General features: G+C 44.5%; 1 protein-coding gene across 8 annotated transcripts in view; it reads left to right on the forward strand.

Annotated features, from left to right (window-relative positions):
* LOC126235804 (leukocyte elastase inhibitor-like) overlaps positions 1 to 19,783 on the forward strand; it is a 188,533-nt gene that overhangs the window by 128,575 nt on the left and 40,175 nt on the right. For 3 of the 8 annotated variants that reach the window (XM_049944630.1, XM_049944629.1, XM_049944627.1), the window contains exon 8: positions 15,340 to 15,473. The exons of the other annotated variants lie outside the window; for them this stretch is intronic. In XM_049944630.1, coding sequence (XP_049800587.1) covers positions 15,340 to 15,467 — 128 coding nt within the window. In that variant the 3' untranslated portion in view covers positions 15,468 to 15,473. The remainder of the gene's footprint in view (positions 1 to 15,339; positions 15,474 to 19,783) is intronic. 8 annotated transcript variants of the gene reach the window in all.

Here is a 19,783-nt window from a genome sequence, read left to right on the forward strand (position 1 = left end):
CTCACCAAGGCCAGGCTGCCAAAATCGAACATCACAACCGAGGAGAGGCTTGCACTCAAGAAACTCCGGGAAGACAACAGCATTGTGGTACTGCCAGCAGACAAAGGGAACTCCACTGTCATCTTGCAGCGGGTGGATTATGATGAGAAAGTACGCCAACTTCTGGAGGACCCTGCATACAGAATTCTGGAGTGTGACCCCACGGACAAGGTGGCCAAGAAGACTAGTGCTCTCTTGAAGGAAACAGGGATGCCTGATAAGATCATCAGACAACTACGGGAAAAAGCGCCAGTGCCACCTAGACTGTATGGTCTGCCTAAAATACACAAGGAGGGCGTGCCCCTACGTCCAATTGTCAGTAATATTGGGGCACCTACGTACACAACAGCCAAGTACTTGAAAGGTCTCCTGTCTCCATATGTGGGCAAATGTATTCACCACATCCGCAACTCAGAAGATTTCCTGCAACACCTCAAGCAACTGCACATCACAGATTCGGACGTCATGGTCAGTTTTGATGTGGTATCGCTGTTCACCAGAGTCCCACTGAAGGACTCACTAGAACTGATTGCAGAGAAATTTGACGGTGCTCTGTTGGACCTGTTCAGTCATACACTGACATCCACGTATTTCCTGTACAGAAACCAATATTACGAGCAAACTGAAGGTGTAGCTATGGGCAGCCCACTGTCCCCTGTGGTTGCCAACATGTTTATGGATAGTTTTGAGGAGAGGGCATTGGAGACAGCCACATTTAAACCCACATGCTTCTTTAGGTATGTGGATGACACCTTCGTGATCTGGCCACATGGGATGGACAGGCTCAATGAGTTTCTTGAACATCTTAACTCATGCCACCCTAATATCAAGTTCACCATGGAACTGGAGAAGAATGGCCAGCTGCCATTTCTGGATGTACTAGTCCAGAGGAAAGCAGATGGATCAATTGGCCACAGTGTGTACCGAAAACCAACACACACTGATTTATATCTGCAGGCCAGCAGCTGTCACCACCCTGCACAGAAGAATGGGGTTCTGAAGACTTTGGTCCACAGAGCACATGCCCTGTCAGACCAAGAGAATCTACCTATAGAGATAGAACGTCTCAAAACAGTTTTCTCCAAGAATGGATACACGGACAGACAAATTGAGAGGGCACTCCAACCAGCCACCATACCACAGGTTCCTGAAGAAGACCAAGATGAAACAAAGAAGGTGGCATATCTGCCCTATGCTGGCTCTATTTCTGCCAGAATCAGTAGGATCCTCTGTAAACACAATATCAAGTGTGTTTTCTGTCCATCCAACAAGATTGGGGGACTGCTGGGGAGTGTCAAAGACGACCTGGGGTTACGAAAACCAGGGATTTACAATATACCTTGTCAATGTGGCAGGTCCTACATTGGCCAGACGACAAGAACTGTGGAGATCAGGTGCAAAGAACATCAGAGGCACACTAGATTAAGACAGGTGACTAAGTCAGCCATTGCTGAACACTGTCTAGAACTAGATCATGCCATGAAGTATGAGGATACCAGGATTCTAGCACAAACACCCAGATTTTTGGACAGTGTTATAAGAGAATCGATAGAAATTAAAATGGCTGACGATCTTATGAACCGTGACACAGGGTACCAGCTAAGCAGAGCCTGGGATCCGGCTCTGGAATTGTTAAAGGAGCAACGGGGCCAGCTGCAACACTGCACAGACAGAAGAACCAGAGACATGGAGATGGAAAACGAGCCCCTGACGGACTGCCAGGAGCACCAGACCGAAGATGGAACACCCAGAAGTGGGACTGGTGGGCGCGGACCGCAGAGGGAACATCCAGAGCCGCAGTGGACGAAAAACGGAGCGGCAACGCTCCAACAGGTCGTGGTGAGCGGGCGCGGACCGCAGGGGGAATGCTTGGTACCCCAGACCGTAGATGAAACCCCCAGGAGCGGCGTTGGTGGGCGCGGACCGCAGAGGGAACACCTAGAACCGCAACGGACGGAAAACGGAGCAGCAACGCTCCAGCAGGTCGCAGGGAATGGGCGCGGACCACAGAGGAAGCGCCTGCAGCCGTTGGTGGAGGGGGAAGGCCATAGGCATAAATACTGGACCAGGTCCACTCGAGGAGCAGTCTCAGGTCGCACCTGATGAAGGTTACGAGCTACGTGACCGAAATATTGTGCAAGTACGACGCTGATATCCGGCAGAACACCCGACAACCCAAGATGTTATAATATTGCTGTCATCAGTGAAGAGATTTTTTTCACTATGAGTAACACTACTGGGAAAGTCATTGATGTACATCAGGAATAGTATTGGTCCTAATATGCTACCTTTCGGAACCCATATATTAATGTATTTTGGTTCTGATAAGTGTTGTACTAAATGTTTAGACCTATTTGGAGTATATGTTATCTCTACTCTTTGTACCCTATCTGGTAGGTATGATCGAAACCAGTCATTAGCAACCCCTCTTATTCCTAATGCTTCTAATTTATTTAATAGAATCTTGTGGTCAACTGTATTAAAGACCTTAGAAAGATCCAAAAATATGCCTGTGACACAATCATCTTTGCCTGTGACACACTCATCTTTGTCAAGAGCATCAAGTATAACCTTTGTGAATTCTACTATGGCTGACTCCATATTTTTTCCACTTTGGAAACCAAACTGTGATTCACTTAAAAGGTTGTATTTTTTTCAGGTAATCTCTCTGCATTGTTTGAGTACACATATTGGTACTTCATCTAAGCCTACTGACTTTTTATTTTTTAGTTTTTCAACAGTTTGATTGACTTCATTCTCTGAGGTTGGAAGTAACATCATTGTATTTAGTGCAACATTATTTACAGGTGTTAAATTTGTTTTGGGGAATTTTTGCTGTAACTTCTCTGCAATACTTGAAAAATGCTCATTTTCATAGTTTGCTAAGTGTTGTGGATCATTTATTACCTTATCCCCCTCACTTAGCAGTTCGTTATTCTGTGTTTCTTTGCCTCTCCCCATTCCCTTCCTTTATAACATCCCAGACTGTTTTGTTTTTATTCTCTGCATTATATATTATTTTGTCATTAAATGACTCTTTTTGCAGCAATAGATCTTTTTGTATCTATGATAAAAATTTAAGAATTCTGGATCATTGTGACTCTTTTTCATGGAACTGAGGTATTTAAGTGTATGGGAGGACTTCTTAATACCTGCTGTTATCCATCTGTTTTTGTGAGATGTTGATACAGACATGCATACTTTTGGAAATGCCTTTTCAAAGTTCAATTTAAATAGTGTGGAAAATTTAGAGAATTTCATATTCACATTGGTTTCCTTATACACTTCATCCCAGCTTTGTTTTGCAAGTTCTTTTGAAAAATCTTTTATTTTGATTTCTGATAGATGTTTTTTGTGAAGGATATTTATGAGGGTGCTGCTGGATTTATTTATGATATTAGTGTTGATGTTAATGTCCCCACACAGAATTATGTTGACCTTTGTACTTGAGGCGGCAACGGCCTTGCCGCAGTGGCTACACCGGTTCCCGTGAGATCACCGAAGTTAAGCGCTGTCGGGCGTGGCCGGCGCTTGGATGGGTCACCATCCTGCCGCCATGTGCTGTTGCCATTTTTCGGGGTGCACTCAGCCTCGTGATGCCAATTGAGGAGCTACTCGACCGATTAGTAGCGGCTTCGGTCAAAGAATACCGTCCTAACGGTCGGGAGTGCGGTGTGCTGACCACACGCCCCTCCTTATCCGCATCCTCCTCGGAAGATGACACGGCGGCCGGACGGTCCCGGAAGGGCCACTTGTGGCCTAAAGACGGAGCTTTTTTTTTTTTTTTTTTTTGTACTTGAGACTTTATCTAGCAATTCTGTCAATTTATTGAAAAAAGAGTCCACACTACCACTGGGAGATCTATACACACATAAAATGATTAACTTACTTGTGATATCAAATCCTGTTAATTCAATAGCTGAAATTTCGAAGTGTTTGTCTTCACTTGCTGTACTGAGGTCATGTCTTGATTTGAACTGTGTTTCTTTTCTGATATAAATGCTTGATCCTCCACCCCTTGAAATAGTTCTGCAGTAAGAGTTTGCCTTTTCATAAGATGATAACACTATATGTTGAATGTCTGTCTCTCTACACCAGTGCTCAGTAACACAAATTACTGTGCAGTTCAAAGAGTGGAGCTCAACTTCTTATAGTTGTATTTTATTTTTTATTGATTGCATGTTTTGGTGGAGGATTGTTAAGTCTGTGAAATGCCCCATGTTACTCTTTACAGTTGTTTGTTTTTCTTTGTGATGTCTGGTATGTGTGATATTTGAAGTGTTAAAATCTGTCTTGAGTGATTGTTTCAGTTTTTTTTAAAGTGCTGGAGATATTCTTTAGGCAGGAGAACCTGTTGTCTGAATTTATCCTAATAAAGACTTACTCTTCCTACCCATGACAACAAGTATTTGACCATGTGTGGCCCGAGATCCATCCCCTATACTTTTATGAATCAGCTGTGCCAATCTTCCCTTCCCAGTCCTGTTTAGGTATAGGTCATGCCTAGTGAAACCCCACCTGTTGATAGTCCCGACGGGCACCAGAGAAACAGGAGCATAGTTGGCAGCTCTCAGAGCCATTCCTAACCCCAAATTGATTCACCTCACAGCTCCATCAAAGTGTGGCCGATCATGATGCCAGAACAGCTCAGCAAAGTGTTCGTTGGTGCCATGAGTCAGGGAAGCTATCTTGTCCCGGTCATCACCTATGTCGTATGCCCCATCCCTGTCCAATCTGTGCCGGCCGGAGAGGCCATGCGGTTCTAGGCGCTACAGTCTGGAACCGAGCAACCGCTACGGTCGCAGGTTCGAATCCTGCCTCGGGCATGGATGTGTGTGATGTCCTTAGGTTATTTAGGTTTAATTAGTTCTAAGTTCTAGGCGACTGATGACCTCAGAAGTTAAGTTGCATAGTGCTCAGAGCCATTTGAACCATTTTTTTGTCCAAACTGTTTCCCGCCCCACTCACTATCACTACATGGTCTTCTTTTGTAAAGTCCTTACATAAAGACCCTAAGTCCTCTGTCACATGACTTAGCCCAGCATTTGGCTTGAAGATACTGGTGGCCTGGTACACTGCCCCTAAATTTCCTGTAACTGAGGTGTACACCTCGCCCATGGCTACTAGCTAGCAGCACTTTCTTCTTCCTAACACCTTGCACACTCCTAGGCTTCTTGGCCTCTGTTGAAGTGTGCTGCACATTTTCTGTTCCTTGTTCTACCTGAGGCTCTTCTCCACTTAACTCTGGCAGCAGTAGATACCTGTTTTTGGTGTTGATGATAAAACTTTCAGATCACATTCTCTTTCTTCCTGTCCTCCTACCAGCTGTCAGTTCCAAACTACCCTCCATCCCCTTTCTTCCTTGATCCGTGCTTCCTCCAACTGCGCCTGAAGGGCACATATTTTTCTTCCCTGTTCCCCAATCAAAATGTTCCTACTGCATACTCCACAGTTCCAGGAGAGAGCCTCTTCTGTTCTCCCAATCCGCGCAGGGTAGCCGTGCGGTCTCAGGCGTCTTGTCACGGTTCGTGCGGCTCCCCCTGTCAGAGGTCTGAGTCCTCCTTCGGACGGAGGTGTGCGTGTTGTGCTTAGCATAAGTTAGTTTAATTAGTGTGTAAGCCTAGGGACCGATGACCTCAGCAGTTTGGTCCCATAGTCTTTACCACAAATTTCCTATTTTTTCTCCCAACATTCTCCCCACTGCATCCCCCCAGTGAAAATATTTCCTACAAGATTGGCAACAAATCCCTCTGCTCACTACCCTATAACAACTACCACATTTCTCACTCATGGTTAGTTTCAAAAGAATAATTAAGTATAAGAATGTTTTAAATTTGTCAAGGATGTGAGATTGGCTGAATGCATACAAAAAATGACACAAAGGTCTATGTGTGGTTGTTATTATTTTTGTACTGATTTAGAGATACAATGTAAGAAGAATGAATTAGTAATTACTTTGCTTTTAGAGAATTTACGTATCAAGCATGTTTGTCAGAAAATTTAGGCCTAGATCTTGTCTATCTAACTAGTAAACAATATGAAATGTATTAGTTAACTACAATTTCAAAACGTTTAATTACACTTTTATTGCAACAATAGACACTGATGAAACCAGTAGCTGTCTTTTTTAATGAATTTTTTTATGAATTTTAAATGATGTCCAACATCTTATGTACATTCTATTTACCAACAGGGTCTTATAGACAAATAAATAAATAAAAATAAAAGGTGAAATTATTTTTGAGGAACACTATTGAGAAAATTAGAGAACCAGCATTTGTAGCTGAGTGTAAAACAATTCTACTGCAACCAATGTACAATTCACAGCACTAAGATAAGATACAAAGAATTAGGGTTCATATGGAGGCATATAGACAGTAATTTTTCCCTTGCTCTATTTATAAGTGGAATAGGAAAGGAAATGACTAGTAGTGGTATAGGATACTCTCTGCCATACACCATACAGTGGTTTGTGGAGTACACATGTTACCAAAAAGCCCAGTTCTGCCTGCTTTGTGATCAGAAACCTCACTCACTGTGTTGACCTTCAGACAAGAGTGCTAGAATACTATGCTTACTTTCACTCAGTTCCGTCCTTTGTGGAACAAGAAACAGTTTTAGCACTCACTTGAAATAATTTGAGTAAATAATGTGAAACATGAGCTGAATGGCTAGATGAAACTCTAAAGTTAATTGTTGCTAACTTTTATAATCTATATGTGAGCGCTGTAACCATTTATTAATTTATGGTTTTAAGAATGCATAGGAGATAACAAATGGAGGATAGACTACAACTTAATACTGGAAGAAAAATGTGTAACTGGTGTGTATGTTTACAGCCTTGTTTGAGTAGAAAGTGATCTAGAGAAAAACACACCAGTGTTATTAGAAGCACATCAACATGACAAAGAAGGCAGCCTTGAGTTAATTTAATTTTCTTATAATGTCGTTTAATCTGCTTTGATATCTTCAACAAGTGACAAAATACCTGTTCCATGAAATACAGTAGCTGCAACTGAGAGGGTAAAGAACACAAAATAGTAAACAGTGTTGAGTAATGCATGTTCTAGGCATTTGCAAAACTCAAGATAGGAAAAAGAAGAAGAAAAGCTGAAGCAAAATGAGTTTGGGAATGCCACTGTGGAGAAATTTTTGAGTATTTAAGGGAAATATTTATATATTATTCTTTCCATAATTTTCTTCATAACCTTACTATGCAATAAGGGACCATATGTATACAGTACAACACCAGTTAACCGAACTAAAGGGGCAAGCCATTTTGGATGATTGAATATTTAATATGTAATGCAGCATTTTGTATTATAATTACAGTATGGATTTTTGAAAAGTTAAATGAATTCAAAAATCTCTTCGTAGGTTATGCTAACATTCTTTATTAAATTTAAAATTACATTTTTTGGATTATAGTACATTTTGTACAGTATACTGTACTTAATAGTCTGTGGCAAATGAATTGCTCATTTAAAAAACTCAGTATATTTGTTTGTTTCTTGTGCCCCTCCAAATGTTTTCAAGGTGAAATGTCCCACCATTGTTAGAAGGGCGTCAGCCAATGTTGACTCACTGCATTGTTTGCCAGATCTTATAGCAGCCTATAATAACAACGACACATGTACTATAATTTCTATATTCTATTATACCTAGTAAGTTCCTGAAAGATAAATTCTTAATATAACTTTTGTGACGGCGTTCGTAGCGACAAACACCGCCACACTTTTAGTAGCGGGCCGACCGGTCCGCTGGAACAGTGAACAGAAAGATGAAAACACAAACACTCGGATTGAATGAAAGTCGGTACTTATCTTTATTACGAAGATACAGAAACACAGTGGTGAACATTGTCTCTACAGAAATCTGTCTAGTTCGAGTCGGGGCAGCTAGGTCAGCGTCGGCTGACGACGAATAACAACTCTGCTGCGATGTACCCACACTGACTAGCAAGTACACACTGCGGTGGCGAGTATACAACTGAGCGGCAGGATCCAGAACTGTTCTAGCACTCGCGACTCCAGCGCTTAAGAAGCCAGAAGCCAGCGGTGGCGCGCGCAGACTTGCGGCGATTTCCTGTATCGCTGGCACTGCTTATGCGGACGGAGTCCGGACTTTGATGCTGCCAACCTTTTTGGCAGCGGGCTCGGTTGGCATTACTGGCTAGGATATAACACTCCTCCCCCCCAAATCGCCGCACCGTCGTTGAATAATGACGTGGCGAGCGTCGACGGCGGGGGAGGGGTCTGGCCGCAGACGTAGCAGAAGAGACCGGGGCGGAGACTGTTGTCGGTGGCAGTCCCCGGTCCGCACACCAGCATTGGCTGCGCGGGGCCTCGGGAAACACCGACTGAAAACCGAGGTCAGGGTGCACGCCTGTGACCACGGGCGCAGCTTCTGGTACTGGACGCGACGGGGCGTCAGGACCCATGAAGAGAGGCAGCGTCTCCTGACGCTGCGTCGACGGCTGCTGAGTGGGCGCCGGACAAGGCGCTGCGGTGTCAGACTCCTTGGGGGTGCCCAAGGAAAGCGGCTGCAGTACAGGCTGCACAGCCACTGCTTGGGAAGGCGGCCCGGCTGAGGGGTCGACGTCCATCAGCTCCGAAGGCGGTGGCGACTGAAGAGGGACCGCAGGCGCCGGAGCGACCACCTGGGGCGCTCCCGCATGAAGCTGCGCGGGAGGCATCAACGGGACGGGCTGTCGGCGTGGTAGCGGCGACGGCTGCTGCTGCTGCCCAGGGGGCGGCAGCGAAGTCGGAAGGCGCGGCTGGAACCCGCCGCGGACCAAATCTGTGGACAAAGAACGAGCGGCAGAATCCGGGCGGCCAGCACGGCGCAACTGGTTCTGATGCCTCCTGTTCACCCCAGTAGCACCTTGAACAGTATAAAAACCGCGACCCTGGACACTTATCACGGTACCACGTTCCCAATGACGGCGACCGTGATAAACTCTGAAAAAAACGGCGTCGTTGCGCTGAAAACGCGTGCGATGCTCAGAAGCGGCGGGTCGATCCGGGGGGTGCAACAACCGTAGTAGGGTGCGATGACGACGGCCGTGGAGAAGCTCCGCAGGCGAAGGGCCGTCGCGTGGCGTGGTCCAGTACGACGACAGGAACGTGATGAGGGCCTGCTGACGAGAGTGCGTAGCACGAAGGCGGTCCATATGATCCTTGAATGTGCGTACAAAACGTTCTGCTGCACCAGTCGATTGAAGGTGGAATGGCGGAGTAAGAACATGGCGAATGCCATTGGCAGAACAAAAACCTTCAAATTCAGCAGAGGTAAATTGTGGACCATTGTCAGACACTAAAACTTCTGGAAGACCCTCAATACAAAAAATTGAAGTCAACGCCTGTATAGTTTGTGCAGACGTTGTAGACTGCATGGGCACAACAAACGGAAAATTACTAAATGCATCTATCACGATGAGCCAACGAGAATTCCAATATGGACCAGCGAAATCAATATGTACTCGCTGCCAGGGACCAGCAGGGCGTGCCCACTCAAAATAGCGTTGAGGCGGAGCAGCTTGGTGTTCGGCACACGTCGAACACTCTGTAGACATCTGCGTAATCTGCTTATCAATGCCGATCCATGTACAATGACGGCGGGCTAGCTGCTTGGTGCAGACCACTCCCCAATGACCTTGATGCAACAAGTCGAGGACCTTGGATTGGAGCACTTGGGGAACCACTACACGAAGCTGGTCATTCTCGGTGCGTAACAGCAAAACTCCGTGCGAAACAGACAACAGATGACGTTGCGGATGATAGCGACGAACCACAGGATCCGATATGTCCTTTGGCTTGGACGGCCAACCACGTTGAACAAAACATAATGGTAAACTCAGATGAGGATCCGTAGCAGTCTCACGTGCCACCCGACGATAATCGATCGGAAAATCCCGGAGGGATTGATGCTCATCGGCGTCAATCTGATGGCAAGAGTCGTCAGAGGAATCGAAGACATCATCCGCAGCAATCGGCAATCTAGAAAGCGCGTCAGCGTTTGCATGCTGAGCTGTAGGGCGATACAGTATCTCATACTGGTATTGTGATAACAAAAGAGCCCAACGTTGTAGTCTCTGAGCTGTCCGCTGAGGAACTGGTTTAGACGGATGAAACAGTGACGTCAGGGGCTTGTGATCTGTTACTAAATAGAATGGTCTACCATAGAGGTAGTGATGGAATTTTGTGACACCGAACACAATAGCCAACGCTTCCTTGTCCAATTGGCTATAATTACACTGAGCTTTGTTTAGCAATTTAGATGCGAACGCAATAGGACGTTCGGTGTTACCGACTCGGTGAGACAACACAGCACTGAGGCCGAAAGAAGAGGCATCACAAGCTAACACCAGAGGCTTGTTAGGGTCGTAATGGACCAGACAACGATCATTCAATAAAGCCTCTTTGAGCTGCTGAAAGGCTGATTGGCAATCAGCTGACCACACAAACGGAACATTCTTAGGGCGGAGACGATGCAAGGGTGCAGCAATCTGTGATGCATTAGGTATAAACCTAATATAATATGTCAATTTGCCAAGAACTGCTTGCAATTCATGCAGATTGCGAGGGGCGGGCAAATCACGAATAGCTGCTAAATGTGACTGGGAGGGATGAATGCCTTGAGCATTAATAACATGTCCCAGATACTCCAACTCCGTAAGGAAAAATGAACATTTATCGATGTTGCAACGTAGGCCTGCCTGAGACAACACTGTAAACAAACACTCCAAATTACGGAAATGTTCAGCAGGCGTCCGATCGGACACAACAATATCGTCTAAATAGTTGCAACACGATGGCACATTAGCCAGAAGTTGTGACAAAAAACGCCTAAAAACAGCTGGAGCTGACGCACAACCAAAAGGCAAACGCAGAAAACGGAACAACCCCAACGACGTGTTTATGACAAAATACTGTTGTGATTGCTCGTCGAGGGGCAATTGCAAATATGCTTCACGGAGATCAATTTTAGAAAAGAAACGAGCTTCCCCTAACTTATCCATCAGCTCGTCCGGTCTAGGTAAAGGAAAAGAATCAATGACAGTCTGAGAATTAACTGTCGACTTAAAATCAGCACACAAACGTAACTTGCCAGACGGTTTCTTTATAATAACTAAGGGAGAAGCCCACTGGCTCGCTGAAACGGGTTGAATAACACCGTCGTTTTGCCAACGACGAAGTTCATCTTCTACAGGTGCCCGGAGGGCGTGAGGCACTGGACGAGCACGAAAAAATCGAGGCTGAGCATTATCTTTTAACGTAATATGAGCGGCAAAGTTCGCAGCACAACCGAGTTCGTCTTTAAATATGTCACTGTATCGTTTACACAAATCGGTTATGCTGTCTTGAGGAACAACAACAGAATTAAGTTGCAACACATTGTCTTGGATAGACAGGCCAAACAAGTCAAAACAGTCTAATCCGAAAATGTTTACACTGTCTGTAGCGCGGAGCACTGTGAATGAAACTGTTTTTGTATTGCCACGGAATGTGGCTGGCACGCTACATACACCTAACACAGGAATTTGTTCTCCACTATAAGTAGCCAAAGAATGTTTTGCCGCTGAAAGTTTAGGGCGGCCGATAGCCGCATACGTAGCACTATTTATGAGAGTCACAGACACACCAGTGTCTAATTGAAAATTGAAGGTCTTATCCTGGATGCGTAGCTTCACAAATAGTTTATTACACTGCCTCTGGATCGGTGCAGCAGAGGCGGAAGACACAAAATCAGCGCGTTTAGCGCGTGTTCGCTGCTTACGACAACTCGTGGGTTGGGCGGGTGGAACAACAACTCCCGCTTCACTTGCAGTCTGTACAGTACTTTTTACAGCGTTTGAAGTACGCTTGGGTCACAGAGCAGAGGGCCGGGTGGGTGGCTTATTGCGAACAAGTTTATTACCCACACAAACCGTGGAAGAGTCTTTAAACGCGACCTTCTGGGCGGGCTGGCTTTGAAGAACATGAACATCCATGGGCTGGGCAGCACTAGAATTGTTCTTGCGTTTACGCAAACAAACAGTCTGGATGTGTCCTTTCCTTTGACAAAAGTGACAAACCGCGTTTCTTAATGGGCAACGTTCACGAGGATGAGCAAGAACACACTTAGGGCAAGACTTAAGTCTATCATTTTGCACACGTGGCTGACGAATGTGTTTAACATGACGCGGCCGGCTAGTGTTTACAGTCTGACTCTGCCGGTGGGGCCGCGGGCGTGACATAACTTGCTTAGCACAGGCAATTTGAGAAATACATGGCTGATCTAACTCACACTCAGCATAGTCAAACGTATCTTGGGCTTCAATAATGTTCATCACAGTCTCTAATGACGGGTCAGGCAACTTTAAGATAGCAGCACGAATACGAGAATCTGCAATGTTTTGAGTAATAGCGTCTCGTAACATGACATCACTGTAGGAAGCTCCACACACACAATTAAATCGGCACTGACGGGTGAGGCCCCGTAAATCTGTTAACCACTGTTTATTAGATTGATGTGGCAGTTTCTTTAATCTGAAGAACTTGAATCTGGCCGCTGCCACATGAACTCGCGACTCGAAATACTCAGCAAGCTTGGTAACAACAACGTCATAGTCTAAAGCTTCTGGCTTGGATTCCGGGAACAACTTACAAAGTAGTCTATAGACTTCCACGCCTGCAGTGGAAATTAAATAAAGCTGCCGCTCATTACCTGTGATTTTGTAGACTGACATGTGCGCCTGCAAGTGCGCGAAATATTCTTGCCATTCTTCTCGTGATGCCTCAAAAGCACTAAAAGGCGGTGCTGCCCGTGCTTGTTCCTTGTGTGGTGGTGGATTAGCCGCTTGTTTGGCGATTGCTTCCACCAGACTTTGTATTTGCTGACTCTGTAACAAGATCAACTGTTGTAATTCGGCAGACATAGTGAACACAAATTAAACCAGCCCCCAAAATTCTATCTCAAGAAACAAGTTGAACCAGCCCTGCACACGAGTTCGGAAGTCCTCGTCGCCAGTTTTGTGACGGCGTTCGTAGCGACAAACACCGCCACAGTTTTAGTAGCGGGCCGACCGGTCTGCTGGAACAGTGAACAGAAAGATGAAAACACAAACACTCAGATTGAATGAAAGTCGGTACTTATCTTTATTACGAAGATACAGAAACACAGTGGTGAACATTGTCTCTACAGAAATCTGTCTAGTTCGAGTCGGGGCAGCTAGGTCAGCATCGGCTGACGACAAATAACAACTCTGCTGCGATGTACCCACACTGACTAGCAAGTACACACTGCGGTGGCGAGTATACAACTGAGCGGCAGGATCCAGAACTGTTGTAGCGCTCGCGACTTCAGCGCTTAAGAAGCCAGAAGCCAGCGGTGGCGCGCGCAGACTTGCGGCGATTTCCTGTATCGCTGGCACTGCTTATGCGGACGGAGTCCGGACTTTGATGCTGCCAACCTTTTTGGCAGCGGGCTCGGTTGGCATTACTGGCTAGGATATAACAATAACAATGGAAAATACAGGATGGAATGTAACAATGTTATGAAAAGGAAAGTTGCTACTCACCATATAGCGGAGATGCTGAGTCGCAGATAGGCACAACAAAAAGACTGTCACATTACAAGCTTTCGGCCAACAGAGCCTTTGTTGAAAATAGATGACACACACACACACACACACACACACACACACAAAACTGTGTGTGTGTGTGTGTGTGTGTGTGTGTGTGTGTGTGTGTGTGTGTGTGTGTGTGTGTGTGTTTTGTCTATTTTTGACAAAGGCCTTGTTGAACAAACGCTTATATTGTGACAGTCTTTTTGTTGTGCCTATCTGCGACTCAGCATCTCCACTATATGGTGAGAAGCAACTTTCCTTTTCATAATTCTTAATGTAGGTTTTCCACTAGTGTGTGAGAATCATTGTCAGCTATCACTCTGTCATCCGTGTCCCCTAGTTTGGGCTTTTTAATCACAATGGCATTTGACTGCAAAACTATATCTACAGTTTTGTGGTCTGTGATTTCTTGTGAATCATCCACGACAACCCATTCATCCACATTGCACATATCTATGTCATCACATCCAGGAAGTCTTTTTTACAGTCTGTCAACTTTTTAAAGTTTTCTGACTCATCTTCAATCCCATCATACATTTTTCCTCAGCACCTTTCAAGCATTTCTGCTTTCACATTATCCCAGGCTTGCGCATACCAACAAATTATGTTTTTCACATGTATAGTTCTCAGTAGATCATTCATGTTTTTGTTTTGCACATCACTATCTTGCAGGATGGTTCTCAAAAATAGCCCACAGTAGTGCCGCATAAATGCCATTGTTAGACCCTGATTCACTGAGTGAATTAGAATAGTAGCACTTTGGCAAAAAAAAAAAAAAAAAAAAAAAAAAAAAAAAAAACAATAATTTGCCACTTTTTAAATTGTAAGGATGCATATGCAGATTCTCAGCTAATAAGATGGCTTTATTAAGCAGATCTTTTCCAGTTAAAATTTTTCAACTTTCAGTATACATCGATCACTAAACGATTTGCCAAAGAGTTCACAGGACATCCCAGAGCTTTATTGGGCTTGAGAAAAAAAAGAAAAAGAAAAGGGAACTGGTTGTGAATCCTGGGCAACATCCTTCAAGGCTTGAGGTACTTTTGACTTCCCAATGCACAGAGGGGCGCATATTGTCCGCCAGACATTTGATGTCAAAAGAATAGTGGTCCATTCTTTTTTTTTTTTTCATCATGGGTCCTATGGCAGATGTTTCTTCTGAGGAAGTTAAGGATTTTTGTAAGTAACATCTTAAAATTAGCTACTGTTTTGTCAAATTGTAAATTTTGTCTTTGATGGAGCCTTGGGTGTAATCTTCAGACTCTGTTTTGGAAACGTCATCCACATCTGGGGCTGCAGGTGACTTTTCTCTAATACATTCAATTGCCAAATGACTGGTAAGTTGGTGGGTGGGGAAGCAACTCAAGGTCAAGTTTTCACATTTCCCCATTAACAGTAGTGTGGCACACTCTTGCCTTGAATTATTTCCATTCAGTACAGTTTTTGCAGTTTTCGGAGGTGTTTCAGATAATCTGTTTTTCTGTTAATGCAAGTTCAGTTAACTAGGGTTTTACTGTAATCCTATTCTATGAATAAAACTTGTAATCCCTATGAATATTAGTATACTCAAGATTTTAGTCAAAGAATTTGGATCAAGTGAGTATTCTAGCAGTAAGATATAATTTTGGATAGATTTTCCTTCTACACGCACAGAATACTCTTACAGGTGTTATTCATATGTTTGTCCATAGGGATAACTATCATGGCACTCTCATTGCCTCCACCTCCTGTTGATGTCAGAGTGAATCATCCATTCTTGTTCTTCCTCAAGGATACTTCCTCTAACATAATTTTCTTTGGGCATGTTACGACTCCTTGAGAAAAGGTAATATAACTCATATTTGGAGTCTTATAAATATGGATGCCATGTAAAAAGATTTACGTAACCTATTATAATTTTCTTATTTTGTGTTTTATGTTCATTGTTCACCAAAAAAAATTTCTTCAGTATCATAAAGAAAATATAATACATTCTCCTAAAGTGAAGGAAGTTTTACATTGGCTCTCTTTCACAGATGTGCCTCTTGTCAGAATGGTAGGTAAATATCATAGCAGATTAATACTGTATGGAACAGAACAGAGGTATTCAATTACCAACATTTAAATAGGAATTTAAAGTAGGGTGGACAGAAAAGAAGTCTGGAATTACAGACATTTCATGTACCTGGAGGAAGAGTTGCAGAAGGAATAACCAAATAAGTGAAATAAAATTATACTGATCCTGTAGAAATAGAAATTACTTCAAATTTTGTTTCAGTGTCAGTACAAAAGTCAGGAATAGTAATTTTGGGAAACAAAAGCATTCCTGAAACTGTATGTTTATTTAGATGCAGGATTTACCCTTTAATGAAAATGTGCCTCTCTAGGCCTGAGACTTCAAAGTGAGAGTGTTTAACAGGATTTGCATTAAAATGAAGATTCTGCTATTTGTTAGAAGGCTGTTTGTGAACAGAAATGTCCACATTACCAATATACAGATCTACATAAACTTCAAAATAAACATTATGAAATACAGAAAAACATCGTGCAAATATTAGGATGGAAAAGGCACTAGCATATTCCTATAATTGTTAATCTAAATGACTATTAGTGATGTCTGAGTCAACTCTGAGTAGCATTTTGGTTAACTGAGTGGTTAGCAGTAAGCATTTGATTCAGTACCACACCAGTGCTTATTAACAAAAGTACAGTCATATAGGACATCAATTGAAATTTGTAACTGGATTGAGAATTTCTTGATAGAGATGACACACCATGTTATCTTGCATGGAGAGTCATTGACATACACTCCTGGAAATTGAAATAAGAACACCGTGAATTCATTGTCCCAGGAAGGGGAAACTTTATTGACACATTCCTGGGGTCAGATACATCACATGATCACACTGACAGAACCACAGGCACATAGACACAGGCAACAGAGCATGCACAATGTCGGCACTAGTACAGTGTATATCCACCTTTCGCAGCAATGCAGGCTGCTATTCTCCCATGGAGACGATCGTAGAGATGCTGGATGTAGTCCTGTGGAACGGCTTGCCATGCCATTTCCACCTGGCGCCTCAGTTGGACCAGCGTTCGTGCTGGACGTGCAGACCGCGTGAGACGACGCTTCATCCAGTCCCAAACATGCTCAATGGGGGACAGATCCGGAGATCTTGCTGGCCAGGGTAGTTGACTTACACCTTCTAGAGCACGTTGGGTGGCACGGGATACATGCGGACGTGCATTGTCCTGTTGGAACAGAAAGTTCCCTTGCCGGTCTAGGAATGGTAGAACGATGGGTTCGATGACGGTTTGGATGTACTGTACACTATTCAGTGTCCCCTCGACGATCACCAGTGGTGTACAGCCAGTGTAGGAGATCGCTCCCCACACCATGATGCCGGGTGTTGGCCCTGTGTGCCTCGGTCGTATGCAGTCCTGATTGTGGCGCTCACCTGCACGGCGCCAAACACGCATACGACCATCATTGGCACCAAGGCAGAAGCGACTCTCATCGCTGAAGACGACACGTCTCCATTCGTCCCTCCATTCACGCCTGTCGCGACACCACTGGAGGCGGGCTGCACGATGTTGGGGCGTGAGCGGAAGACGGCCTAACGGTGTGCGGGACCGTAGCCCAGCTTCATGGAGACGGTTGCGAATGGTCCTCGCCGATACCCCAGGGGCAACAGTGTCCCTAATTTGCTGGGAAGTGGCGGTGCGGTCCCCTACGGCACTGCGTAGGATCCTACGGTCTTGGCGTGCATCCGTGCGTCGCTGCGGTCCGGTCCCAGGTCGACGGGCACGTGCACCTTCCGCCGACCACTGGCGACAACATCGATGTACTGTGGAGACCTCACGCCCCACGTGTTGAGCAATTCGGCGGTACGTCCACCCGGCCTCCCGCATGCCCACTATACGCCCTCGCTCAAAGTCCGTCAACTGCACATACGGTTCACGTCCACGCTGTCGCGGCATGCTACCAGTGTTAAAGACTGCGATGGAGCTCCGCATGCCACGGCAAACTGGCTGACACTGACGGCGGCGGTGCACAAATGCTGCGCAGCTAGCGCCATTCGACGGCCAACACCGCGGGTCCTGGTGTGTCCGCTGTGCCGTGCGTGTGATCATTGTTTGTACAGCCCTCTCGCAGTGTCCGGAGCAAGTATGGTGGGTCTGACACACCGGCGTCAATGTGTTCTTTTTTCCATTTCCAGGAGTGTATGTAGAAATAACATAAGGTGTGTTCTGGGGAAATGCATTGTGGCCCTTACTGCTCATGTTGTACGTTAGTGTCTTCACACAAAATTGATTCCTTCCTTCATTTATTCATAGTAACTTCCAGTTTTTTTGCAGATGATGTAGTTACATCTCATGAAGTAATGTCTCAAACAAACTTAAAAAATGTAAAACTATACACATCACAAAACATGCAAACATAGTATCTTATGCAGTTCCAGTATCAGTGAGTCACAATTAGAACCTGTCAGCTCATTGAAATATGTGGCTGGAACACTTTATAGGGATATGAAATGGAACAACCACATAGGCTCACTCAAAGGTAAAGCAGATGTGTAGACTTTGGTTCATTGATAGAATGCTGGAAAAAAATCTCCTCAATAAAGAAGATTGCATACAAAGCACTCATGTGACCTGTGCTAGATTATAGCTCAAGTTTGTGGGATCCATACCAAAAAGGATTAAAAGAGGACATTGAAAATATGCAAAGAAGCTCAGTATGAATGGTATTAGATTTACTTGAATAATGGGAGGGTGTCACATAAGTATTGGAGTGATTAAGCTCATGTCTTTGTGAAAAGTGAACAGTGATAGTAAATAATGATTTATAGATTTAATAAACAGGCTTATGGAATGGGATGAGAAACATTTGTACCTTGGCATAGATGGAAGGTACATAATATTGGGAGCATATTTTGTGTGTGTGCCTTTTGAAACAGTCGATTAACCTATCTACCATACTCTTCATCACCAAATATAAGATCCAGACCTCTGCCTGCTGGGAAGACATAGTAATATTGATGATGAATAGTTACAAGAGAACCATTGAGAGGAGTTTTGAAAATTGCTAAATTGGAAGTAATCTGTAAAAGTCTGAGAAAAAAAGTGAAGAAACATAAACAAAGCGGGAAGTTGGAATGAAGAGGGCATGAGCAGACCATTACAAAGAGATGTAGGCACCTATGTCTCATAAGTACTGAAGAAATTATCCTACGTATAGTTTGTTCACGTTTTAATACACATGGATATCAAATTTAAGACATCTTTTACAACAATAAAATTGTGAAACTTCCTGGCAGATTAAAACTGTGTGCCAGACAGAGACTCGAACTCAGGACCTTTGCCTTTCGTGGGCAAGTGCTCTACCAACTGAGCTACCCAAGCATGACTCACACCCCATCCTCACAGCTTTACTTCCACCAGTACCTCATCTCCTACCTTCCAAACTTCACAGAAGCTCTCCTGTGAAACTTGCAGAACTAGCACTCCTGGAAGAAAGGATATTGCGAAAACATGGCTTTGCCACGCCTGGGGGATGTTTCCAGAATGAAATTTTCACTCTGTAGTGGAGCGTGCACTGATATGAAACTTTCTGGCAGATAAAAACTGTGTTCTGGACTGAAACTGGAACTCAGGACTTTTGCCTTTCATGGGAAAGTGCTCTACCAACTAAGCTACCCAGGCATGACTCACACCCCGTCCTCACAGCTTTACTTCTGCCCGTACCTTGTCTCCTACCTTCCAAACTTCAAAGAAGCTTTCCTGTGAAGTAAAGCTGTGAGGATGGGGCATGAGACATGCTTGGGTAGCTCAACTGGTAGAGTATTTGCCCGTGAAAGCCAAAGGTCCAGAGTTCGAGTCTCGGTCTTGCACACAGTTTTAATCTGCCTGGAAGTTTCATATCAGCGCACACTCCACTACAGAGTGAAAATTTCATTCTGGAAACATCCCCCACGCTGTGCAAAGCTTTGTTTCTGCAATATCCTTTCTTCCCAGGAGTGCTAGTTCTGCAAGTTTGCAGGAGAACTTCTGTGAAGTTTGGAAGGTAGGAGACGAGATACTGGCAGAAGTAAAGCTGTGAGGACAGGGCGTGAGTCGTGCTTGGGTAGCTCAGTTGGTAGGCACTTGCCT

Source organism: Schistocerca nitens, chromosome 2, assembly GCF_023898315.1.
Source record: "Schistocerca nitens isolate TAMUIC-IGC-003100 chromosome 2, iqSchNite1.1, whole genome shotgun sequence".
Classification (NCBI taxonomy): Eukaryota; Metazoa; Arthropoda; class Insecta; order Orthoptera; family Acrididae; genus Schistocerca; species Schistocerca nitens.